The sequence below is a fragment of the Pelophylax lessonae genome (assembly GCF_965119305.1).
Source record: "Pelophylax lessonae genome assembly, chromosome: 4".
Lineage (NCBI taxonomy): Eukaryota > Metazoa > Chordata > Amphibia > Anura > Ranidae > Pelophylax > Pelophylax lessonae.
In genome coordinates, this window is record NC_138771.1 from 631,088,886 (window position 1) to 631,115,994 (window position 27,109).

Genomic DNA, 27,109 nt, shown 5'->3' on the forward strand with positions numbered 1-27,109 from the left:
TACCCCCTAGTAGATTATAATCTATCATGCAACCGGACCTCTAAGTACCAGATATGGTCATCAGATGCCTAACCTCTCTTTAGACTATACTGATTATTGAGCCCTTAGCTAAAACTAGATATGGAATCCCAAACCATAAGGGACAAGGTTAACTAAAATATTAGAAGCTGCATACAATCTCTATTGCAGTAAACAGGTTCACCTATTAACATACAGAAAGGTGACCATTACACACGCACATCATTCCATAGGCTTAACAATCTGGTATCTTGCATGTGAGACAACAGCAAGGGGACAGATATACTTCTGTCACCAGTCTTGAAATATACTGTAAATATGTATATACATATAAATATATATATATATGTAGCACCCTACAAGTAGGTGCTAGGTAAAGTATGACAGCAGGGCCATGATTTCAGCTGATCTGTCATGTCTCTCAGGTGAGGTTACTGAGAGGGGAGTCTCCCCACTGGGAAAATAAAAGTGGGACTGGGAAAATAAAAGTGGGCTGCCATGCCCTTGAACATGCAGTCTGGAGTGGCACCCCTTTCTGAAATCGCATGCACCATTTGAGTTCAATCGCCCTGAATTGTTACAATATATATATTGTATATACACTGCTCAAAAAAAAATTAAAGGAGCACTTTTTATTCAGAGTATAGCATCAAATCAACTAAACTCCTGGGATATTAATATGGTCAGTTAAGTAGCAGAGGGGGCTGTTAATCCGTTTTGGCTGCTTTGATGTTAATGAAATTAACAGCAGGTCCACTAGATGGGCAATAAGAGGACCCTCAAAACAGGAATGGTTTTACAGGTGGAGGCCACTGAATTTTTCCCCTACTCATCTTTTCTGACTGTTTTTCACTAGTTTTGCATTTGGCTAGGGTCAGTGTCACTACTGGTAGCCTAAGTTGACACCAGGACCCTATAGAGCAGTGATGGCAAACCTTGGCACCCCAGATGTTTTGGAACTACATTTCCCATGATGCTCATGCACTCTGCAGTGTAGATGAGCATCATGGGAAGCATAGTTCCGAAACATCTGGGGTGCCAAGGTTAGCCATCACTGCTATAGAGGGTGCACAGGCAGTCCAACTCCTCCAGGTTGGGACATCGATACGTGCCATTGCCAGAAGGTTTGCTGTGTCTCTCAAGAGCATGGAGGAGATTCCAGGAAACAGGCAGTTACTCTAGGAGAGCTGAACAGAGCCGTAGAAGATTCTTAACCCATAAGCAGGATTGGTATCTGCTCCTTTGTGTAAGTAGGAACAGGATGAGTACCTCCAGCACCCTACAAAATTACCTCCAGCAGGCCACTGGTGTGAATATCTCTGACCAAACAATCAGAAACAGACTTCATAAGGATGGTCCTCTAGTGGGCCCTGTGCTCGGCACCCTGGAGCTTGATTAGCATTTGCCATTGGACACCAGAATTGGCAGGTCTGCCACTGGCACCCTGTCCTTTTCACAGATGAGAGCAGGTTCACCCTGAGCACATGTGACAGTCATGAAATGGTCTGGAGAAGCCATGGAGAATGTTATGCAGCCTGTAATATCGTTCAGCATAACTGGTTTGGTAGTGGGCAGTGATAGTCTGGGGAGGCATATCCATGGAGGGATGCACAGACCTCTACAGGCTAGACAATGGCATCCTGACTGCCATTAGGTATTGGGATGAAATCCTTGGACCCATTGTCAGACCCTACACTGGTGCAGTGGGTCCGGGGTTTCTCCTGGTGCACGACAATGCCTTGCCTCAAGGCCAGAGTATGCTGCCAGTTCCTGGAGGATGAAGAAATTGATACCATTGAATGGCCCCATGTTTACCTGACCTAAATCCAATAGAACGACCTCTGGGCCGCCAGGTTGCACCTCAGTCTGTTTAGGAGCTCAGTGATACTCCTAATCTAGGGAAAAATACCCCAGGACACCATCCGCCGTCTCATTAGGAGCATGCCCTGACATTGTCAGGCATGCATACGAGCATGTGGGGGGCCATACAAACTACTGAGTACCATTTTGAGTTGCTGCAATGAAATTTCAGCGAAATGGACTAGCCTGCTGCATAATTTTTTCACTTTGATTTTCGGGGTGTCTTTGAATTTAACCCTCTGTAGGATGATAATTGTCATTTCCATCAAACGATGGGGCATCCTTTCATTCCTAACACATTACCCAGTCCATATCAGTATAGATATTCAGCAAGATATTTTTCCCCATTGAGATCTGATTTGTTTTCAAATTGTTTCATTAATTTCTTTGAGCAGTGTATATACACTATATTGTCAAAAGTACAAAAGTATTGGGACGCCTGTCTTTACACGCACAGGAGCTTTAATGGCATCCCAGTCTTAGGTCGTAGGGCTGAGTTGGCCCACCCTTTGCAGCTATAACAGGTTCAACTCTTCTGGGAAGGCTGTCCACAAGTTATAGGAGTGTGTCTATGGGAAAATTTGACCATTTTTCCAGAAGTGTATTTGTGAGGTCAGGCACTGATGTTGAATGAGAAGGCCTGGCTCGCACTCTCCGCTCTAATTCATCCCAAAGGTGTTCTATCAGGTTGAGGTCAGGACTCTGTGCAGGCCAGTCAAGTTCCTCCACCCCAAACTAGTTCATCCATGTCTTTATAGACCTTGCTTTTTGCACTGGTCCATATCATTTAGTGGAGGGGGGATTATGGTGTGGAGTAGTTTTTTAGGGGTTGGGCTTGGCCCCTTAGTTTCAGTGAGGGGAACTCTTAAGGCGTCAGCATACCAAGACATTTTAGACAATTTCATGCCCCCAACTTTGTGGGAACAGTTTGGGGATGACCCCTTCCTGTTCCAAAATGACTTCGCACCAGTGCACAAAGCAAGGTTCATAAAGACAAAAATACCCCAGTAACCTTTTATGGGACTTTGACTGGGAATCAATATATTAGAAATCATATTGTATAAAAATATAAATATTATTCCTCACAGGTTAAAAACAAACCTCCTTGAGGCTCATACCATATAAAAACAATGCAACAATGTATATACAGGTAGAATACTAGGTGGTGATACCCAATACCATATATGACTGTACAATAGGATTTGTTCAGTAACGGTTAATATTGAAAGTGAATCCAACATGTTTTGAATGTCTGTAGAGTATCTTAATCACGGATTATTATTGCTACCATGTAATATAGAGAAAGCTACCGGTAACTTAAATTCTACATTATACATAAAAAAAATTTATATCAACAGATTTGCACTCACATTTCAATATCTACCAGTCTCCATGAAAAGCCTAAATACAGCACTACACCCAGGTGGGGCCCATAGAATCACCCAACAGGACCACATAATTCATCTTGTTGACGTAAAAATGACCCCCAATAGCTAAGAAGTCCAACAAGGAAGGAGAAAGAATATATATTCCTCCAATACCAGGGCTAAAAATAGATACAATATAAAAGAGAAGGTTTTCCTGTTCCTGTTCCAAGAGCAAATACATATACAGTGCTTTGCGAAAGTATTCGGCCCCCTTGAACTTTTCGACCTTTTGCCACATTTCAGGCTTCAAACATAAAGATATAAAACTGTAATTTTTTGTGAAGAATCAACAACAAGTGGAACACAATCATGAAGTGGAACGAAATTTATTGGATATTTCAAACTTTTTTAACAAATAAAAAACTGAAAAATTATTCAGCCCCCTTAAGTATTAACTACTATTAATTATTATTAACTACTAGTATTAACTATTAATACTTTGTAACGCCACCTTTTGCTGCGATTACGGGTGCATTTATACGGAGACTTGATTACACACAGGTGGATTCTATTTATCATCATTAGTCATTTAGGTCAACATTGGATCATTCAGAGATCCTCACTGAACTTCTGGAGAGAGTTTGCTGCACTGAAAGTAAAGGGGCTGAATAATTTTGCACGCCCAATTTTTCAGTTTTTTTATTTATTAACAAAGTTTGAAATATCCAAAAAATTTAGTTCCACTTCATGATTGTGTCCCACTTGTTGTTGATTCTTCACAAAAAATTACAGTTTTATATCTTTATGTTTGAAGCCTGAAATGTGGCAAAAGGTCAAAAAGTTCAAGGGGGCCGAATACTTTCGCAGGCCGTGTCTGAGATTTCAATAAGACAAGTGAGGCTAAAGATGTCATGGACAGAAATACAATAATGATTACAAATATATATTTACATACAAATATTAAAAAAAAATGTCATTTTTTACCTAAATGGTTTTTATTGAATTCTATATCAAAATACAAGAAGCTGAAATATTACTGTCAACTACAAAGTGCACAAAATGTCCAATCTCGTAACAATATTACAAACAGGAGGTTAAAGTAATCAAGCACGGAAAACAAGTGTAATGGTATTGTAGAGAAGATAACGAATGTGTGTACCAAAAAGGAAGAGGATGAGTAGAAGAGAATGTATACCTTTTGGAACCTTGATTTATAGGACAGCCAGGGATCCCACCGCTGATAAAATTTAACAGAGACTCCCATCTCTGTATTCCATTAAACTCTCATATTGGAAAATTATATCTGTGTGGCATTTAACTTCAGTAATGCTAGGGATAACAGAGGATTTCCACTTTTTAAAACGGTAGTATACCGCTTTTTTCCACTTTTAACTACAGGTAAGCCTGTAATAAGGCTTACCTGTAGGTACAATTAATATCTCGGACAATTAATATTTAGGAGATATTTGCACTGCATGCAGCCGCTCACGCGAGCGGCGCATGCCGGGAGCATGCTGGAAAATGACTCCCGCGCGCATGCGCGAGAGTGACATCATTGCGGCTCCGGTCAATCACAGCGCCGGAGCCGCTGAACCCAAAAGAGACGCCGAGGGATCATGTCAGCTCCCACAGCGGTGTCCGGGGGTCCGTGTTGGGGCTTCGTTCTAAGGTAAGTAATTCATAATGAGCTAGAATGCGATGCATACTAGCTCATTATGCCTTTGTCTTGCAGGGGTTTTTTTTTTTTTTTTTAGGTTTACAACCGCTTTAAGAACCATTAGTCGGGCCACTGCTAGGATGTTAATCACTATGGCAGCCTTTCTCAACCATTTCAACACAGAGGATCCCTTTAAATACATTTCTGGTTTCGGGGTACCCCGGCTAAAAATTAAAAATTTACAACTCATGTCACATTAGTCAGTGGGAAGAATGCTCCTAACTCTTGTCATCATTGGGAACAATTATCCCCTTAAAGATAGCTAAAAGGAACAATGGTGTCATTGAAAACTTATTAGAGAGGCAGAAGTTGCCCATTGCTCAAGGAACCTCTAGCAACCTCAGGAGGAACCCTGGCTGAGAAACCCTGATCTATGGGTCTAAGTTGTGGTGAGTATTTGTTAACATTAATGGAGAGAATTGCTTGTTCTATATTTGCCTTTACCCAAACACCTGACACTTCTGCAAGAAATCTAAACACTGAGTTCTCATAGCTCCTGAATGTGTAGGCAGGCCCAGAACATGTGGCACAGAGTTTCCACCTGGCCGCAACCTCTCCAACAGGTATTATCTCCTCCCTTTGTAAATCTAGCTGTGGAGTAAGGAGTAAGGTACCACCTAAATATTTCCTTCTTTACTTCCAAAGACAAATCAGTATTACCACCAATAACATTTAGGGGAGGATTTGCTAAAGCCAAATGTATTTTCACTTTGTAGGGAAGTTGTACTTTTGTAGGGGGATTTTCCCCAGAACTTATGCCCCATACACACGTGCAGATTATCTGCAGACTTTTGTCTGCAGACTTACCTTTTCTATGTAGTGCAAGGGCCTGCCGGATTGCATACAAATTGAAAGTGTTTAGGTTTGACCTCATATTATATGGTTTTGGTAAGTCTGCAGACAAAAGTCTGCAGATAATCTGCACGTGTGTATGGGGCATTAGTGAGTGAGGTTCCCACTGACTTCCATCATCCAAAAATGTTGTTTTTTTTTTTATCTTATTCTCCATGCACATGATTGGGTATTCTTTGCAAAGTAAAATTTCCCCACATTTATTAAACTCTAAGGAAAAAATCTGAAAAAATTATTTTTCACTTTATGTCAGCGTACTCACATTTCCAGTTATAAAAAAGGAGAACTGTGCGGCAGAACTACCAACCACAATTTGTGATGTCCAGGAAATGAGTTTTCTTCTTCTTTTTCTTTTTCTTCTTCTTCTTCTACAGTCTAAGACAAAATAAACACAACCGCTCCGTTCTACAGAATCTGCCTTCCAACATGAAAGCCACCCAGGTCCTCCTGTTACTATTCTTCATCTATGGTGAGTATTAGTGACCTGTGGTCACATACAGCATACATATGGTTGGGTTGTTTTTGGGTTGAAAGGGATTCATGCTAAATTATTTTACTGTTCTATCTGAAAAATCGAAAAGTTGATGAAGAGGAAGGCAAATGGAAGAAGTTGGCAAATCTTCTGAACCTTCTTTCTTTCACAATATGTTAAATGTACGTAGGTTCTATTTAAAATGATTGTAACTTTTTAACATTTATTCCACCTTGAAAATGACTTGTTTATTTTATTTAACACTAGAATTAAGTTTATGTTTTTAGTGACAGGTCAAGAGTGTGTTTTCTTCTTACATAACGAGAAAATTGAATTGCTATGAGTAGCACAAATACTATTTAAGGAAGTAGAGGTTTGTTTAAGCAAATTGTTAGGTTTTTCGGTAATATCCCTTTTTTGCTAATACTTATGATAATGTTTCCTTTCCATGTGAGATATACAATGCTTGTCTGTTCCTTCTACTCTCATTTGGCAGTAATGTAATTAAGTTTACATTTACTAATTGTATATATGTATGTATAGATATGGGCGGCACAGTGGTGTAGTGCTTAGCACTTTCACCTAGCAGCAAGAGGGTTGCTGGTTCGAATCACAACCATGACACTACCTGCCTGGAGTTTGCATGTTCTCCCTGTGCCTGCGTGGGTTTCCTCCGGGTACTCCGGTTTCCTCCCACACTCCAAAGACATGCTGGTAGGTTAATTTGATCCTGTATAAAAAAAATTGGCCCTACTGTGTATGTATGTGAGTTAGGGACCTTAGATTGTAAGCTCCTTGAGGGCAGGGACTGGTGTGAATGTATATGTAAAGCGCTGCGTAAATTGACAGCGCTATATAAGTACCTCAAATAAAATAAAAAATAGATAGATAGATAAACAGGACTTTTTTTCTCAGAGAATAGGTTCAGGAACTCCCCTCTTCTGAGTCACCCCTTGTCTCTGCCCCTACCCACCTGCAAGCACCGTCCCTTATTTCCACCCCTTACCTGCCTCCCTTTACCGCCCCTTTTAGCGAATACAGAACCAAATATCATTCGGTGGTGCTAAGTTATTTTTATGGAACTAGTAAATTATAACAAGACAAGCAGAAAAATAGATCCCCTTCAGCCAGCAACAATAGATCCCCAGCAACTGTAGATCCCCCTCCACAACTATGCCCCCCCACTACAAAATACCACCCCAGCAACAATAGATCCATCCCAGCAACAATAGATCTCCCAGCAACAAGCATCAATTAACCCATCCAGCAGCCGGTAACAAAAGACCTCTCTCTCAACAGTACAGTAGATCCCTTCCAGCAACAACAGCACAGCATACTAGCTCATTATGAAATACTTACCTTAGAACGAGCCCCCGCCGTGCCGCCCGCTTACCTGTATGACGGCAACATGTCCAGTCGCCCGTCTTCCGGGATTGCGGCATCCGGCCATCTGATTGCCCGAAGCCGCGGTGACGTCACTCCCACGCACGCACGCTGGAGCCCACGGTCGCACGAGCGGCCGTTCCTTCAGAGCGCATGCGCCAGTGACGTCACTGGCTGCGTATAAGGTAAATATCTCCTAAACGGTACATGTTTAGGAGATATTTACAGTACCTATAGGTAAGTCTTATCATAGGCTTACCTATAGGTACAAGTTACAGAGGAGGGATTAATTCCTCTTTAAAATGTAGCCTATGGTACCGTAGTTTGTTGCCACTTCACAGACATCCACAACTTTAAATTGTGACATGTTAGGTATCGATTTACCTGGCATAACATTATATTTTATATTTTACAGTAAAAGGGGTATTATATTGTGTTTTTGTGCACTAAAAGTCAATAAAATATATGTTTCCTTCAAATTTACATTTTAAAAATGACTGTGCAAAAATATGTGCAAATATTGTGCAACATAAAAAAAATACAACAACCACCATATTATTCTCCAGGGTCTCTGCTTTTCAAAAAAAAAAAAATAATGCTTTGGGGTTCCAGGTAATTTTCTAGCAAATAAAGTAGTAAATATAAACTGCTAAATACCTTTTTCTCATCAGCAGTATATAGCAGTCTTGTTACTTTTATCAGTGTCTGGTTAAAGCGGTTGTAAACCCTATAAAAAAAAAAATAAAAAAAAAAAACCTGCAAGACAAAGGCATAATGAGCTAGTATGCATCGCATACTAGCCCATTATGTGTAACTTACCTTAAAACGAAGCCCCGACATGGACCCCCGGACATCGATGCGGGCGCTGCCATGATCCCTCGTCGTCTCTTCCGGGTTCGGCGGCTCCGGCGCGCTGATTGGCCGGAAGAGACGGCTCCAGTGCGCTGATTGGCCGGAGCCGCGATGACGTCACTCCCGCGCATGCGCGCGGGAGTGATTTTTCCGGCAAGCTCCCGGCAACTTAATTGAAGGTCCCCCCGGACCTTCAGAGCGCATGCGCCGCTCGCGCGAGCGGCTGCATGCACTGTAAATATCTCCTAAACCGTGCCGGTTTAGGAGATATTATTTGTACCTACAGGTAAGCCTTATTATAGGCTTACCTGTAGGTAAAAGTGTCAAAAAGCGGGATACAACGGCTTTAAAGCTTGTGGGAGGAGTTTTCTTTCTCCCATGATTATCCTAGGAGGATGCAGGACCCCTGACCCTCTGTCTGGACAGTGCTGATTGGCCCTGTGCTGATCACATGCACCCTCCCAAGAAAAAAAAAAACTCTCTAGCAATGCACACAGAACTGAACATGTGCAGCTCGTCCCCTAGCATCTGTACTATTAGGAGATAAATTGGGAACTCTGGAAGAGGGGGGGGGGGGATCAGAGGAGACAGGATCAAACAGCATTTTTACACAATGTAGAGGATTGACCCCTTAGGTTCTACAGTGAGTTTAACAAGCATGCTTTATTGAATATACAGTTTAAGGATCTTAGAAGTAGGACATAAAGGCCTAAAAGATGTTACAACGTTTCTAGGGTACCACTGTCAGAATTTATTTATTTTTTCCTAATAATTGCTGGTAGGTTAATTGGTTCCTGTCTAAAAGTCTAAATTGACACTATTATGTGTGTGTCTATACAGTACACATGTGAGATAGGAAATCAAGAGTGAAAGCTCCTTGAGGGCAGGAACTGATGTCAATGTACAGTATGTAAAGTGCTGTATAAATTGCTGGCTATATATAAATGCCTGTAATAAATAAATATATTCCTATTTAACCTTGTATTAACCGTTAGTTAACCCTAATCAACCCAATTAACTCCTTCTACCTTTTCTCCCCTTAGCTTTTATTTTTCTGCTGAATTTTTTCATCTCTATTTCTTTACTTTTTTTATTTTTATTTGTTTGGCTGTTTTTTTTTTTTTTTTTTGTGTCATTTAGTGCCTTTTTTTTTTATCACATTTTTTCATTTGCGCATGACTTTGCCGTGCTTTGGGCCAGAAACATTATTTACTGTAAGTGTCATTTTAAACTAGACAAATTATGGGATCAAATGTAAACTTTTATTTACAGTGACATCACTTATTTTAAAACTACCTCTGCTCAAAATACTAAATATTATTGAGCATGTGCATTCGTAGAACCATAAATTCCTTAGTTCATCTGAATCCAATATGCAAGTTAGGGCACTCTCATTTTATTTTTTATTGATTTTGTTGTTTTCTTATGTATACTGGGTGCCCATTTTGTCAACTTCCAACATTTTTGGAGACCTTGGCTACAAAACATCAATTATATTAATCATGTTCCAGTGTTGTGTTATTGTATGTTAACGCACAAGTATACTTCCTTTCTTATTTCATTAATAAAAACTAAAAGCACAGAAGCAATCAGGAAATTCTCAGGCTCTATAGCCATGCATGAGTTTTACAGTATTTTGCTCCCAGTGGCCTAAAGATTAGTATCTGCATTTGTAGAGGCCTGCACAATAAACAAGTGGTTTTCTGTTTCAAATACCACTTTATGCATTGACATGCCTCCTTAGACTTAGTGTGTCTGGACACTATAGTCACCTGCTGACTTGGCAACATTCACTGGCAGTATAACTCTTCAATAAGAAGTTTAAATCAAAGCAATTTTACCTCAGCTAATTGCAGTACAGAAGATATTTTTTCAGTCGTTTGAAGTATAAGAAGACAATGACTTTTCTAAGCCCTGTCTTTGTGAATAACTAATACTGACTAAGGGTACACAGAAGAGGTGGGGAGGGTCTAGGTAGGACTAAACTAACTAGCACTAAACAGGAGGCGAGGGCAGAGCAAGTTCACATACTAAACAAGCTTCAGTGGCCCAAAACCATCACTAGATATCAGCAAAGCTCAAAACAATAATAAGCTAGTTTGATACAACACAGAAAAGTTACATGAAAGTGGAGCATAACAGGTTTTGCCCTGCAAGGGTGCAGATTCAGTTTAAAGAGATCCTTTCACTAGGCCAATCATTTCAACCATATACCACCCTTAGGATTATATGTGTATTAGCTGTATTTTATCCATGTTATTTTCCTGTAAAAGCCTTCATTGCGTAGGCATCGAAAAACCCAGAGACTGCTGCTGTGCACCACCATCTTGGATGGGATGTCAACAGCCCCAGCAAACTCAAAGCTTTCAGTGAAGTGACACTCTATAATATTCCCCTTCATTCCTTCCCTGGCTGCTACATGTTAGAACAATGAATACCGTGATTATAAGGTCATCATCCCAAATAGTGCATACAAAACTAAAACGAGGAGAAAAAGCAGGACTTTGAAAAAAGGCCAAAAGGGGATGTCTATGAATGAAGTACAATGGGTAGTAAAAACAACATTTTATTGGTCCACAAATTAAGATTGAACATGTACATTAAAAGATAAATTGCTCCATATCAAGTGTGATACAAAAATACCACGTCGATGACCGTGGTTACAAATGGAGTGCAGTCTAAAGGTTCCCGGTAAGCCGACGTGTTTCGCACTTAGGGCTTCCTCAGGGCCAAAGAGACCGAAGGCAAGACCAGCATTCTATAAGAGTATATATGACAACAGTACATTTTAATAACAAACAATGAATCTTTTTAAAAATATATCATCATATACAGATATATGGACATAGGATAAAAAGGCATCCTTACTAACCCATATTGGTCAGAGGCTGGGTGAAGCAATATCCCTGGGCAGGCGCCGGGGTCACTATGGGAATGTATCTCAAAGCAGTTGTATCCAGAACAATAAGAGGGAAATCAGACAATACTTCTCCACTGAGCCGGAAGGTGTAGGGTATCCTAAACACCAGTCAACTTAAGTAATAGTAATATTCCTCCAGCCTTCTAATTCAGCCTTACAGCATACCGCTCAAGAGGAGGGAGAGATGGCAAATAATAGGAATCTAGAAAAAAGATAGAGAATAAATGCATGGCAGGGGCGTAATCTCTGGGGGGGGGGGGGGTGAGAGAATATACTAGAATTGTGGAAGGTAGTATATTAATTAATACATATCATTGTTAGAGTACCTACCATTAGTGTGTACTGGAAGCAATAGCCTGAACTGGGTAAAGATCCAATCCCAGGTTATGTAACACAGAAAAGAAAACCCCCAAATGGGACTTTGAAGGCAGAATGAAAATGTAGAAGTGTATAAAATATAGCATTTATTTCAAATATAAAATGTCGAATTTACAAGACATAATATTAAAAAAAACTGTTAACCGTTTAGTACATATAAAGGTGTACCATGAGATCAGTCAGGGGAGCCATATATGTAAAGGAATGTGATTATCCAGCCCCAAACTAGGTTCACACTGATGCAATTATTCCAACATGTTTCAGAACTTTAAATTCCTTCTTCAAGGGATAAAATTAGGAACACGGCACTTAGGTCTGAGAATACAAAATGTGTATATCAATACATGTGACATAAAACATATCATAATAAAGACAGTCAGCATCATGGCATGTATATTGCTGTATACTCACATAGATACAATTAGGTCAGACAACTGCACTTGTGCTCCAGAATGAATGCCTCACTGTAAGACATACAGATAGTATGACCCCATAAAGGAGGGCCATATGTGTAAAGGCCAGGCAGTGCTGGAAATTTAGGAGAGCAGGGACATGCTCAAGTGTTCTGCTATGCTGTGCACCCACAAGGATCAGCAAAGTTTGGCGCCCATCCTGACAAGACAATAATAGTGATAAGGGTAATTAGGTATATAGTTATTCATTATCTATAAAAAGGGAGTATAGAAGAGAAAATATGGATGGGAGGCTCCAAATGGAGCCCAGCATATACTGCTGAGTCCTTTTGGAACTATCCACAAGCAGTACAGGAAGGTCAGCCTCAAGTTGTACCTACAGGTATAACATTGTGAACCATTTACAGCCGTACCCAAAGTGAAGCCTGCACAAGGTTAGAGGTGAAAAAAAAAGGGGGGGAAGGAAGGAATAGGGGAGTTGGCGATATGGCAGGAGGGACATAAGAGAGCAAAGTGGCATACAGGATAAAGAAAAAAGGAAAGACATTGTGGCCATGAGAGATGTTCAAACAAGGATGGAAAATGGTAGGTGGGTGCTATAAAACAATCAAATCCCATATCTAAACACAAAACCCACCAGTAATCTGAGGGCTCTTACTGCACAAACTTGGTATGTGTTATAAGTCTCTTTCATAGCCCCCAGATGTAAAGCCTTGAAGGAATGGCTTGAAATTGAAAGCCTCATTGAGTGGTGGCATTTAGGTCAAAGATCCACCACAGCTCACGCTGAAGGAGAAACTTAATAAGATCCCCTCCGTGTGGGCTAGGGTGGATTTGTTCCAGGGCCATAAAGGATTTGCGGGGAAATTTACCATCATGGATATGTAGTACATGCCTCCCTAAACGGAGTTCGGAGTCATTCCGCTTCATACTTTGGACATGACGATATATACCAGAATTTTTGGATGGTCTTACCTATATAGAACAATCCACAATCACATAGCAAAAGGTATGCCATCCCGGTAGTCTGGCAATTAAGAAAATGCCTGGGATGGAACAACTGACCGTTGGGTAAAGGTGGACATGCTCTTCTGTCAATGTATCGGCAGTGTGAGCAGGATCCACATGGAAAAGTCCCCAACAGTTTGCATGTGTCTCCTCGTTTTGAGCCCGGTACTCACTGTGTACCAATTGGTCACCGACTGAGGTGACCCGCCTATAGGTGACCATAGGGACAGTGGGCACGAAGGGGCCCACAATGGGACTCAAGGTCAGGAAGTGCCAGTATTTGTTCAGAATGTGTTCAACTTTCTTATGTTTTGTAGAATACCTAGTAATAATTCTACTCACCTCCCCTTGGTGGACTTCTCTTTTTGTGAAAATAAGGTCCTGTCTGGTGTTTAACAAAGCTCTTTGTATGCCCTTTTGAGGCATTTGTGACTGTATCCCCTCTCTAGTAGTCGATGTCTCAATGCTCAAAGCCTCCCTGAAGAAGGCTTTATCACTGGAACAATTCAGTTTGGCCCGTAAGTACTGGCTGTATGGGATAGACAGAACCAAGGGCTGTGGATGGAAACTGATTGCATGTAAAATTGTATTACCCACTGTGGGCTTGCGATACAGTTCACATAATAGCATGTCCTCATCATTTCTGGAGATGGTGACATCAAGAAAAGTGATGCTAGGCTTACTAAAATACATAGTAAATCAAATATTAAAGGTGTTTTGGTTCATGGTAGTGAGGCATGCCTGAAGAAGTTCCTCAGGACCATCCAATAATATGACAGAGCGAACAGTTGTCAACAAACCGGCATATGTCCAATTCAGTTCTCTCCTCTCCTCGCGTGCTGTACACAGCGATCGGTACAGCGTGCGAGGAGAGGAGGGAGGCTGCAGCACCACTCATCCCCTGCCTGATTCAAACCTCGATCATACCTCAGTCATGCCCATCCATGCCTCAATTATGCCTATCCCTGCCTCAACCATGCCTCATCCATGCCCATCCGTGCCACATCCATGCCTCATCTGTGCCCACTCATGCCACCTCAGTGCTCATCCGTGGCTCCTCTATGCCACATCCATGCCACATCAATGCTCATCCATGCCACATCAGTGCTCATCTGTTCCACATCCATGCCACGTCAGTGCTCATCTGTTCCACATCCATGCCACATCAGTGTTCATCCATGCCACATCCATGCCACGTCAGTGCTCATCTGTGCCACATCCATGCCACGTCAGTGCTCATCTGTCCCACATCCATGCCACATCAGTGTTCATCCATGCCACATCCTTGTCACGTCAGTGCTCATCTGTGCCACATCCATGCCACGTCAGTGCTCATCTGTGCCACATCCATGCTACATCCGTGCCACATCAGTGTTCATCCGTGCCACCTCCGAACCACATCAGTGCTCATCCGTGTGGTATCGCCATACTCAGAAGGAGTAGCAGAATGTATTTTGGGGTGTCATTTTTTCTATGTACATGCTATGTGTTAGAAATATCTTATAAATGGACAACTTTGTGTAAAAAAAAAATGTGTTTTCATTTTCTTTCCACATTTTCTAAAAAAACTTGTGGAAAAAAATGACTTGTTCAAAAGACGCATTATGCCTCTTAAATTATGTGTTGGGGTGTTTGCTTTCCAAAATGGGGTCATTTTGTGGGCATTTCCACTGTCCTGGTGCTCCAGGGCCTTCAAAAGTGTGATAGGTTTTCAGGAAGATACAGTATATGTGAAATTTTTGCTTCTAGAACACCTGGAAGTGCTATTTGGATGTTGGGCCTCTGTATGTGGCCAGGCTGTGTAAAAGTCTCACATATGTGGTATTGCCATACTCAGGAGAAGTAGCAGAATGTATTTTGGTGTGTAGTTGAAAGTATGCCTATACAGTGTGTGAGAAATAACTTGCTAATATGATCATTTTGTGAAAAAAAAATTACTAAATTTGCAAATTTTTAAAACTGAAACAAAGAAAAATGCATTTTTTTTACTAAATTTTCAGTCTTTTTTCTTTTATAGTGCAAAAAAAAAAAAAAAAAACCCAATGATGATTAAATACCAATAAAAGAAAGCTCTATTTGTGTGAAAAAAATGGACGAAAATTTCATATGGGTACAGTGTTGCATGACTGAGTAATTGTCATTCAACATGTGAGGGCACTGAAAGCTGAAAATTGGTCTGGTTAGGAAGGGGGTTTAGGTGCCCGGTGGGTAAGTGGTTAGATTGAACAATTGTCTCATCTCCAGGCATAATTTCCAGTTCCTACAGCTGCTGCACCCACCACAAAGCCAAATTATTATTTTAGATCTTCTCAATGGTTTCTGCTTATTTTGAAAAAAACTAAACATAAAAAGGGGAAGTAAGCTGAAAGAGAGTGACACTGTGTTGTGGCAAGGGTTGAAAACTGACTGGGATTAAAAAAAGAGACTTGCTGCCAATGTTATTAATAGTAAATAGATTATAATGCCAGTGTTTTGCACCAAAAAAGGTGTTCATCGTAGTTATTGCTTGTCTGTTATATTTTATAGAAGCCTTTGACGTAATTAATGACATAGGGACCAGTGGAAAGAATCAAAGCACATGATCAAGTGTTTGATTAAGATGATTCTCCAGACCTCTGTAATACAGCACTTGGTCAAAGGAAGTAGGGCTAGAGAGGTGAATATTTATTATCTGTTATGAATGAGACACATTTGTGACCATTTTCTGTCAGATGCAATCATTAAAGCGGAGTCTTACTTATTTTTAATAATTGGCTTCATTGTAATGTCCACCTATAGTGCTGTAATGTTTGGACAGTTAAATCTTGAGATTTCTAAAGCGAGTACCTTTTTTTTTAATAGTCTTCCCCTTGACTTCTGGTCGCATCTGCCTAGGCGACTATGTCAGCAGCCTGGCCCATTGACTCCTGGGATATCTATGTTATTGATCCCAGAAGTCTTAGGGCATTTCAAAATATCGCAAGATTTCCTGACCAGAACTGCATCTATGGGACTTCTGTGCGGGCCAGAGGCATAACTAGAACCTTCAGGGCCCCCAGTGCAACCTTCGGGGCCCTTCCCTTCCAGCCCGGGGGCTCTTCCCACTGATCCTGGGGCCCTTTACTCTCATAGCGGGGCCCTTTATTACGGTCCCGCAACGGGACCCTTTCACAAGTTCTGCAGTGGGCCACCTTCCTGCCATCTTGGGTCCTCCCAACAGTGGTGGAATGCCAGGGTTTGGTTGCAACTGTGACCTTAGTAGTTTTTATTTTTTGATACTTTAATTGAATTATTTTTATCATTTTATTTTCTTTTTTTTTACAATGTCACTGACTATGACTCTGTCCATTCAGAAAAGGAAGGAGCTGGTAAATTACATATTTACGGACCCCCTTCCTGGTTCTTTATTGTGACACATCCCCTGCAGCAGCCGGCAGGAGAGGGGAGAGAGCGCAGTGGGGGGTACCAGGGGAGCACACAGGGGCCCAGAGACAGCAGAACACAAGTGAACTGGATAGGAGGAGTGGCGGGGGCAGCATACAGAGGAACCAATCTCCTCCATTTTCCTCCTGCAGCTAACTTTGCTTTAACATAATCACCACACGCGGAAAGTCCTACAAATGCTGCGCGATGTTGCATGCTGGTCACGCCCCTGATGACGTCATTGATGACGAGACACGTAGGGAGAAGTAGTGACATGTGATGTCATTGCGTACCAGGACGTGGCGGCCATCTTTTTGGTTGGAAACAAGCAGTTTCCATGCTTGATACTTGTCCCTTTCTGTTTACAAGTGAGTGCAATATTTTAGCATAATAAAGTACTTTATCTGAACATACTACACTATGTTATGCCCCTTCTTGTGCCTTTACATTTGAGGAGGCTGAGAAAGAGACTGTAGGCAGTCGATTAATATCCCATTAAGGAGAAGTCGGAAACCTAATCCAGTGACATCATTCTAGGATTGTTCTGACAGTGCTTGATTGACCTTCCTTGTTGCGAGTCCACATTAAGGGGTAATAGGCAGTGTGAACGGGTGTTGGTGACGGCTTATTTTCAACACCCCTTTCTCCTTTTTTATTAACTATCATTACACAGCGTTTATGTGTGAACTTACTGTGACGTCAAATGGACTGACATATGCATTAGCACTGCACTTCTCTATTTTTTAATCTAGTGTTTGTTACATGGGAGAGAGGGGCCTTCAAGGGAATCGGTGACAAGGGGGGCAAGCAGGGAGAATAACACTACACGGTGGTAGACCAGATGTTTCAACATCAGATAATTCTCTAGACTGCAATACAGCAGTGGTCAAAAGAGGTAGGGCAAGTGTTTGTTTACTATCTTCTTTGTATGGGGCACTTTTTTGACCATTTGGAATTTAGTGTTTTTTAGACCAGCTGGATACAGTGAAATCACTTCTCTTTTTTTCATCCTTCCTCAAATGTCTTGTGAAATTTTCTCTTAGTCAAACTTTCAGTTGAACACATGATGGAATATTTTAGAAGTGTGTGGGTTTTTATCTTGGCTATCCGCATCTATGATATATATAGTCTCCTAATAGTAACAGAGCGGTGACCCTGACAACATCGTTAACAACATTAACTCTATATTAAGACGGCTGTAAAAGTGATTCTGCTCCAATGTCAATATCGGTCTCTCTCTAGTAGTTCAGAGATAGATCTATATAGAATAAAGAGTGTTCATAGACAGACTTAGCGCAATCTATCTACAGCATCTAAAAAGGAAAAAAAGAGCAGCGCTAAAATTGATAAAAAAAACTGGCACTACAACAGGTGTGGCAATTCTGCAACAATCTCAGTCTGTATGTATGTGGAATGACACATATGTGAAAATAAATTAAAATTAAAATTGTAATACTTGCTGCATCATGTGTCACAAAAGCCGTACATGAAAGTAAAAAAAAAAATATAAAAATATGAAAGTGAAAAAATATGTGTGTGTTCGAGTGTAGTCCACTTCCTGGATGTACAAGCATGGCCATCAGGCGTGCATGTCCAGAGAGAGAGACAGAGAAGCATCTAAAGACTCACGCCTTCTGAGCCTTAGATAGGCTTACCTGAAACCATCCTGGGAGCCATTGGGACCTGTCATATGTGTAGCAGTCATATGTGTTTCAGGATACACCAAAGGGACTGGGTGAGTAGCTTCAACCATTACACTCCAGTCCCTGATAGAGGAGAAACAGCCAGGTGCAATCACCAGCTAGCCTTCTACCAAGGGACAGCTTAGAGCCATGTAAAGCCAGCACAGCTACCCTACACCTCTTGTTCGGGGAATCCAAGAAGCCAGGTAACTTGAAGTTTTCTATGGAGATAGAGCACCTGCGTTAATTGATTGGAAACATTTCTTTACCAGTTAGGCTAATCTGTTTATTATTATTATTATCAGGATTTTTATAGAGCCAATAGTTTGTGCAGCTCTTTACAACATGAGGGCAGACAATACAGTTACAATACAATTTAATACAGGAGGAATCAGAGGGCTCTGCTTGTTAGAGCTTACAATTTAGAAGCGAGGGTCAAGTGAAACAAAAGGAAATAACTGTGGGGATGAGCTGATGGACAAAAGGAAAATACAGTTGTTAGGTGTGGGTAGGATCCGCTTCTCCGAAGAGGAGGGTTTTCAGGGATTGTCTAAAAGCTAATAGAGTAGGAGATAATCAGACAGATTAGGGTAAGGAGTTCCATAGGATTGGAGAGGCTCTGGAAAAGTCCTGGAGGCGAGCATGAGAGGAGGTGATGAGGGAGCTAGAGAGCAATGGGCCTTGAGAGGAACGAAGAGAACGATTAAATTGGTATTTTGGGACTAGACTAGTGATGTAGCTGTGGGCTAAGTTGTGGATGGCTTTGTAAGTTGTTAGTATTTTGAATTGAATGTGTTGCTTGAGCGGAAACCAGTGGAGGAATTGACAGAGAGGAGTCTAACAGCAGGATTTTTGATGGATTGAAGGGGGGATAGTCTATGTAGAGGTAAGCAAATGAGAAGGGAGTTGCAGTAATTGAGGCAAGAGATAACCAGGGAGAGAACTAGGAGCTTTGTTGTGTCATTGGTTAGAAAGGGTTGTATTTTGGAGATGTTGCGGAGGTTGAGGCGGCAAGATTTAGACAGTGATTGGATGTGGGGCTTGAAGGGGAGTTCAGCATCCAGGACTACACCTAGAACCTTGGCACGCTGGGGTGGACTGATAGTTGCGTTATCGATTTTGACAGAGAGATCAGGGGAAGGGGCACATGGTTTATCCTACAGTAAGACAGCCTCGTGATTTCTGGTAGCCAGAGACAGTTTCAAGTCCTCAAGTTGCATTTAAATCCCATTTCTGGTCATCCCATACCTTCCCCTCCCCATCCAAGTTTATCCCCTAACAAAACAAAGCACCCTGGACTGGTTCTTGAATACTGAGTGAATTCCAGAAAATTCCTGTTGCATGTAAGGGGAGACCCAAAAATCCAGCGGCTCCTAAGGGGGTAATGCTACATAATTCACAGGGCATATAACCATCCAGAGACCTCCAAGGAGGTTTCATGCTCCTCCATTGGGTACTTCCTGCATCCAGGGCTGAACACTCTCATACAATAACAGTATGTGCAATTACATGAGAGTGGGTGCAAAAAGCTGTGAGATTCGGAATTCCTATAGCTAATCACGGAAACCCCTGCTGAGATTACTGCATATAATCGCAGCCAGGGTGCATTAACATGTATGAATGCACCCTTTATCAGACAGTTCTTTTTTTGACAGATGCCAGAGCTGATGGATTTACACAACAACTTCTGTCTTCATTTTCAGACAAAAATTGCTGGCATGTAGGAGGAAGGGAATAGCAGAGGGGCAGAAAGACTGAATGTAACACACATGTACTTTGATGACTTTTTTGGGCCTGTGTAGCACACCCAGTGCCCTCCACTCTCCTTTTCACAGTAGGGTGACCACGTGTCCCGGATCGCCCGGGACAGTCCCGCATTTGTGGAGTCTGTCCCGGGTCCCGGTCACCCTCATTATGGGACAATGCAGTGTCCCGGAATGTCTGCCGACCGTGAGTCTCAGTCTGGACTGTCTGTATCATGTCCGACAGTCCGCGGCTGGATGAGGGAGGATGGCTCATGGCTGGGCTGGGCTGTGTGTACCATGTTAGAGGGCGGGCTGCCTGCAATTCGAGCCAATACGAGAGCAGTGAGCAGAGGTGGACGGTGACGTCAGCCGGAGCCGGCCCTGGATCATCTACTGTGCTGCGCCGCCTCAGCTCAACTCAGCCTGCTCCTGTAACTGTCTCCAACGGCCGGCCGGGTTATCAGCATTTAAGAGGAGGACAAAAAATGTAAGTTAAACTTTTTAATGGATGTCTGCTGCCAGCCTGCCACACACTGACCCAATTCTCAATAAAATGTCTGACACCAGTCCTGGCATGTCCGCAGGGCGCTTACACAGCAGTGGCGGCCTGTACCGTGCATAATGTCACATAATGTGACAGGAAATAAAGCTGCCAAGTCCTGCAGGGTGAATGACAAGGAACAGTCCCAATGCCAGCATTTCCACAGCTCAGCAATATGTTTTGTTGGTGTGTATGTGTTTTATATGACCAGCCTGGGACTTTCCCTGCATATATGGGACAGTCCCATATATGCAGGGAAAGTCCCAGCTGGTCATATAAAACACATACACACCAACAAAACATATTGCTGAGCTGTGGAAATGCTGGTTGCCTGGCTCTCATGCTGATTCTGTGTTGTCTGAGGTAAACAAGCATGTAGATCGGGAGTTCTGACTTTTCTCTGACTTCCTTATCTGCATGCGCCGTGTTGTGGGTCTGTGGAACCAAAATCGTCCCATGTAATACACGATCATATCGCTATTCGCAAGCACTGCGTCCGATCCTGGCATTTTATTTAGTATAAGTTTGACGAAATGCACTTGGGAAAGTAAGTGTCCCTGAATGGCAGTTAGGAAATGTGGTCACCCTATTTCACAGCCAGGACTAAAAAGAAGCACATCATTCTTTTAGGCAAGATGCTATAATTACTATAGCAGCTGGCCTGTAATGATGCTTGTTAGCAAACAAATCTGTATTTTTACAGCTGTCAGCTGTACACAGAGAATAAAAAAGAGTACACTATTAAATATATTTTTACTTTTTTTATTTATTCTTTATATTTTTGCTTGTTTTTAACAAGGGGCCCCCAGAACCCGCACCCCCCCATATGAATGGGTACCTCTACCCTTTCACCAAAAAAGTGTCAAAATGTAATAATCACAAGAGACAGTTTTTGGTAAATCCTTTTGAAAAATAGAAAACAAAAAAAAAAAAAACAGTGTCCCTCAATGTAAATCCATTGTCAATCACGCCACCTGCCTGTCCCGAAAAATCAAAAACACTCCACCTCCTGGGACGGCCTCCTGCCGATTGCCTCCTCTGCGCGCTTTGACATTTCTTATAAAGCTAAGGAGCGGGGCCACCTGGCTACGTCGCCTGGTGGCACCGCCCCTTCTGACGTCTCATGCCCAGCATGCACAAGTTCGTGACTTCAGAAGGTGGTGGTGCCCCCGGGTGATGTAGCCAGGTGGCCCGCCATTTACCTATATAAGAAATGGCAAAGAGCAGAGCAGGCAAACGACGGGAAGCGCCGTGTTTTTTATTTTTTTTTTGTTTGGCGGGCGGCGTGATTGACGATGGATTTACAGTACATCAAGAGACACTATTTGTTTATAAAGGATTTTTCAAAAACTGTCTCTTGTGTTTATTATTTTTTGACACTTTTTTGGTGAATGGGTAAGGGTACTATGTGCCCGATACCCATTCATATGGGGTGGGGGGCTGCGATTTAGGGGACCCCCTTGTTAAAGATTCCAACAAGTGAGTTTACTGCTAAAATAAATGTAAAATTCAAGACTTGCGTGGGTGTAAGATGTCCGCCTCTGCTTCGTGTTCTGTCACATTAGGAAAGCTATTGAAATGCATAGCACCCGTGTTGGAATGCATGGTGCATGCGCAGTAAGTTGTTCTCGTCCGAACGTCACTTCCGGTTGCAGAATCTGGGTAGCGCTATTCTGATAGAGCAGTCTTGTGCAAAAAATATATAAAGTGCCTAAATTTGTGCAAATGAACAAATATAACAAATAATACTTTTAATAATTTTTGTGTCAAAAAAGTCTCTATCAAAAAAGTCTCTATTAGTGAAGTACTGTGCTCTGTAATATTTTTTCAGGGTAATTCTGCAGATATGGCTGTATATGTAAGCCACCTCCACCTCCAATATTGTGCTCCAACCGGTGCACTTCAGTGATTACACTTCTATGTGTGCTAGCCTCTCACCTCTAGCCACATATGTCAGGCCATATGGGTATTAAAGATCAGGGTGCCTCCGATCCTTTCCCGTATTGTATCCTTCTTTGTACTTGATTCTCTCCGGTGGGCTCCTTATCCCAGGTGGGGGAGGGAGGGGGGGATAGACTCTCTGGTGTGTTCTCCTCCAATGGTCTGTGCCTCACTCTCGCGTATTCTGTTTTAGGTATAAAGAATGGGCATCATAGTGTATAGTATTTTTAAAACGTTTATTAATAGTTTAAAATATCCACTCACTTTTAAAATTGTAAACTTCAGCGTTGCAGCTACATAGAACGATGGGGACACATTGTCCGTATCCCTCCGCGTCACTTCCGGTTTCCGTATGACCCTACGCATTGTGTCACGTCACACGAGACTTCTCCACCTGTGGAGCAGAGTACTGAATACGTAATTATACCTAAAAGACGTAACTTTCTAGGAGCGCAGTACATCTATTTATTACTTCATATTTGCTAATTAACTCTGTTAATGTAACAGTTTAGTATGAGCAGCACCTGGATAGATACATAAATCACCCAGTCTGTGGTCGCGCGAGGATCAACATATACCCCTAAGGTTTTACTCTACTTCTTTTGTACTATAGCTGTGATTAAAGGAGAACTTTAGGCAAATTTATTTATTTTTTCATTTTGAATAGAGTAAGGGAGGGTTATAACCCCTGACAGATTTCTATTTGTCATCTGTGTCCCATTGCAGAGATTTCTCTTCACTTCCTGTCCCATAGCCAAACAAGAGTAAATCCCTGCAAAATAAGGGAATACCTTGGGGATCCCCAGGTCACCTAAACTTGTGTCCCCGTTGGAAGATTTCCTCTCTATTACTTTTCTGGGGACAACCCACAATTCCAGTCATTTCTTTTACTTTCAATGATAATAGCAAACCGGAAAATAGAGAGGATGAATCTCCCTAACGGTTACACAGACAGCAATAAAAACAGACAGGTGTTCTAATTTATCTCTACTCTGTCCAAAACTACATAAAAATGTTTGCCTTTAGTAATACTTTAAACCCGTAGTTTTTTCCTGTTGATTTGCACGGGTTTAGAACCTGTTGGGTTCCTATATATTTTATTTTATACCACCAAATGAAAGCTCAATTTGACCTGAAAAAACAAGGCATAATTCACCTGGATATACTAAGTTGTTGTGATATGTACAGTTTTAATAACACATGTCTAAGTGCCAAAACTGTGTTCAAACATTCAGACTTCATTCACACCAATGCATTTATTCATGCTTTTTGCAGAAATGTAGGACATGTTTTTTAACATGGGTTCCTATGGAACACGTTCACATCAATGCATTTTTGTGCCTCTACGTTTTTGGAGAGGGTCCGGGACTTTTTTAAACGCAGAACACTGCATTTATTTGCTTTTTTTGGTTCAATAGTTTTCAATAGAGATGTTGCAGAAAAGCACGTTTTTTTACACGTTTTGCATTATTTAAACTGCCAGCAACAAATTGGTCAAATAAAAAGAAAAAAAAAAAAAAAAAAGATTCAAAAATGCATCAAAAGCACCAAAAACACAGAAAGCACAGCAAAAAAGCATTGCAGAAATGGTAAAAAGCAACATGCATAGGTGTGAATGGAGCCTTAAGGGCCATACACACTACAAGATTTTCTGAAGACATTTTCCTTCAGATTTACCTTTTTTATGTAGTGCAAGGGCCTGCCGGATTGCATACAAATTGAAAGTGTTTAGGTTTGACCTCATATTATATGGTTTCTCACGGGCGTTCCTTTTTTTTTGCCCAATCAGTTCCTTTTTTTTTTTTTTGTAACGGACACGGATGACACTTGTGTCATCCGGTCCGTATGTCCGTTTTTCATCCCATCCGTTTGCGGATGAAAAACTGACATAATGCATGTCTATGTAAATACGGATGTCTGCGGATGACACCACTGACATCCGTTTTTGCATCCGTTCCGTTTTTTGAAAGGAAGAAAAAATAGGGTTCTCCTCCGTTCAAAAAAACTGAACTGACGAAAAACGGATGTCAGAGGATGATCATCCGATGACATCCGTATTTACTTAGAGATACATTATGTCAGTTTTTCATCCGCAAACGGATGGGATGAAAAACGGACATACGGAACGCCCGTGTGAAAGAGCCCTAAAGGAAAAAGTCTTCAGAAAATCTTATAGTGTGCATGGCCCATTAGGCTTGGTTCACGCCCATGCAGTTTGCTTTTGATCCATTTCTGCGGTGCTTTTTGCTTTTTTGCTTTTGTTCTCAAAGCACGTTTTTGACACATTTTTTGCATGTTTTGCATTTGTTATCCTTCTTTTTAGGGACCAATTTGTTGTTGCGTGGATTAAAAAACATGTAGTGGTACCCCCGCAGGAGTCGCCCTGAAATTAGTTTGCCCAGGCCTCCCTATGATTACTCCGCAGCCAATCACTGGGTATTTTCATACAATCAGGTGCACATACTCTTGTGCTCATTATCTTCAATGACCAGTCTAGGGGATTTGTGTTTTTTTTTTTTTTTTTTTTTTGAGAAATTGGATAGGAGAAGGGAATTAGTAGGATATTCCAAATTAAATATCAACAAGTTAGGACACCTCCTTTAATAGAACTGTATCTCAGATCATCTGTAGGACTATACAGTGCCTGTATGGGATGAACAAGTCATTTTCTAGCTGAAGGAACTCGGTGAACTTTCCCCTCTTCAAGACACTAGCCAGTGTCTCCTTTAGCTTGCAACCAGTAGCTGACTTCCAGCACCCAGAAAGGGATCTAACAGCACAAGTTCCAGGGATCCCCTGTGGGGGATCTGTACTTAAACCGGAGTTCCACCCAAAAGTGGAACTTTCGGTGATCTACCTCCTCCTCCCTCCGGTGACACATTTGACACCTTTCAGGGGGGAAGGGGGAACGGGTACCTGTTTTCGACAGGTACCCTTCCCCACTTCCGGGAGACAGTGCCGGGGCACCATACCTCAGAAGTTCGGCCTCCCTCCTCCTTTCTCCGCCACTGGGCAAATTGGAAAGTGCAGCGCGCTTCATGTATGCGTAGTAGGGATTTCCCTTTTGACAAATGGCGGTGGCAGCACCTGACAGCCAATCCTGAAAATTGGCTGGGGAGCCGACATGGCAGGATCCCCGGGCAGATAAGTGTCTATATATTAAAAGTCAGTAGCTACAGTATTTGTTTACAGTGTTTTTCCCCAGGCGGAACTCCTCTTTAACCACTTGCCTACAGTGCACTTTCACCCCCTTCCTGCCCAGACTGATTTTCAGCTTTCAGCGCTCTCACATTTTGAATGACAATTACTCAGTCATGCAACACTGTACCCATAAAAAATGTGTGTCCTTTTTTTCACACAAATAGAGCTTTCTTTTCATGGTATTTAATCACTACTGGGTTTTTTATATTTTGTGCTATAAATAAAAAAAAAGACTGAAAATATTGTGAAAAAACACATTTTTCTTTGTTTCTGTCATAAAATTTAGCAAATTAGTAATTTTTCTTCACAGATTTTGGCCAAAATTTATACTGCTACTTATCTTTGGTAAAAATAACCCAAATAAGTGTATATTATTTGGTCTTTGTGAAAGATATAGAGTCCACAAGTTATGGTGCTATTCATTGAAAATTGATCACACTTGACCACACCTGATGTACTGAAGGCCTATCTCATTTCTTGAGACACTAAAAAGTCAGGAAAGTACAAATACCCCCCAAATGACCCCTTTTTGGAAAGCTGACATTCCAAGTTATTTAATAAGGGGCATGGTGAGTTTTTTGAAGTTGTCATTTTTTCCCACAACTCTTTGCAAAATGAAGATTTTTTTTTTCTACAAATTGACGTATTAACAGGTTATTTCTCTCACACAGCATATGTATACTTGCAACTACACCCCAAAACACATTATACTACTCCTCCTGAGTATGGCGATACCACATGTGTAACACTTTTACACAGCCTAGCCACATACATAGGCCTAACATCCAAGTAGCACTTTTCACAAAGTTGTCCATTTATCCACTTTTAGGCTCCGTTCACATCTAGGCGTTTTGGGGCGTTTTTGGGGCGTTTTTCTGCTCTAGGATCAGCTCTCAAAACGCCCAACAAGACAAATCCTATTCATTTCAATGGCCCCTGTTCACATCTGAGCGTTTTGACGCTGTATACAAAACGCCCAACGCTCAAAAAAGTACATGAGCTTCTTTTTGGGCAGATTACAGGCGTTTTCCATTGATCTCCATTCAATCTAAAAACGCCTGCACAAAAATCGCGGTAAAAATCGCGGTAAAATCGCGGTAAAAAACGCCGCAAAAATCGCGGTAAAAAACGCGCGAAAAACGCTACGCTCAGGTGTGAATGTAGCCTAAGACTAGGCCTATTTTTGACACTTGGTGTTTACAAGCTAAAATCATTTTTTTTGCTAGAAAACTACTTAGAACCCCCAAACATTATATATATATATTTTTTAGCAGAGACCCTAGAGAATAAAATGGAAATCGTTGCAATATTTTTTATCACACCATATTTGCGCAGCAGTCTTCCAAATGCAATTTTT

The 27,109-nt window shown here is 41.5% G+C and overlaps 1 protein-coding gene across 1 annotated transcript in view; it reads left to right on the forward strand.

Moving 5' to 3' along the window:
* Positions 1-6,195: 6,195 nt before the first annotated feature.
* The window catches only part of LOC309552862 (uncharacterized protein), a gene marked incomplete at its 3' end in the record, with an annotated part of 113,554 nt that continues 92,640 nt past the window's right edge, over positions 6,196-27,109 (forward strand). The window contains exon 1 of the mRNA XM_082253773.1: positions 6,196-6,283. Within this exon, the coding sequence (XP_082109899.1) occupies positions 6,241-6,283 (43 nt within the window). The 5' untranslated portion in view covers positions 6,196-6,240. The remainder of the gene's footprint in view (positions 6,284-27,109) is intronic.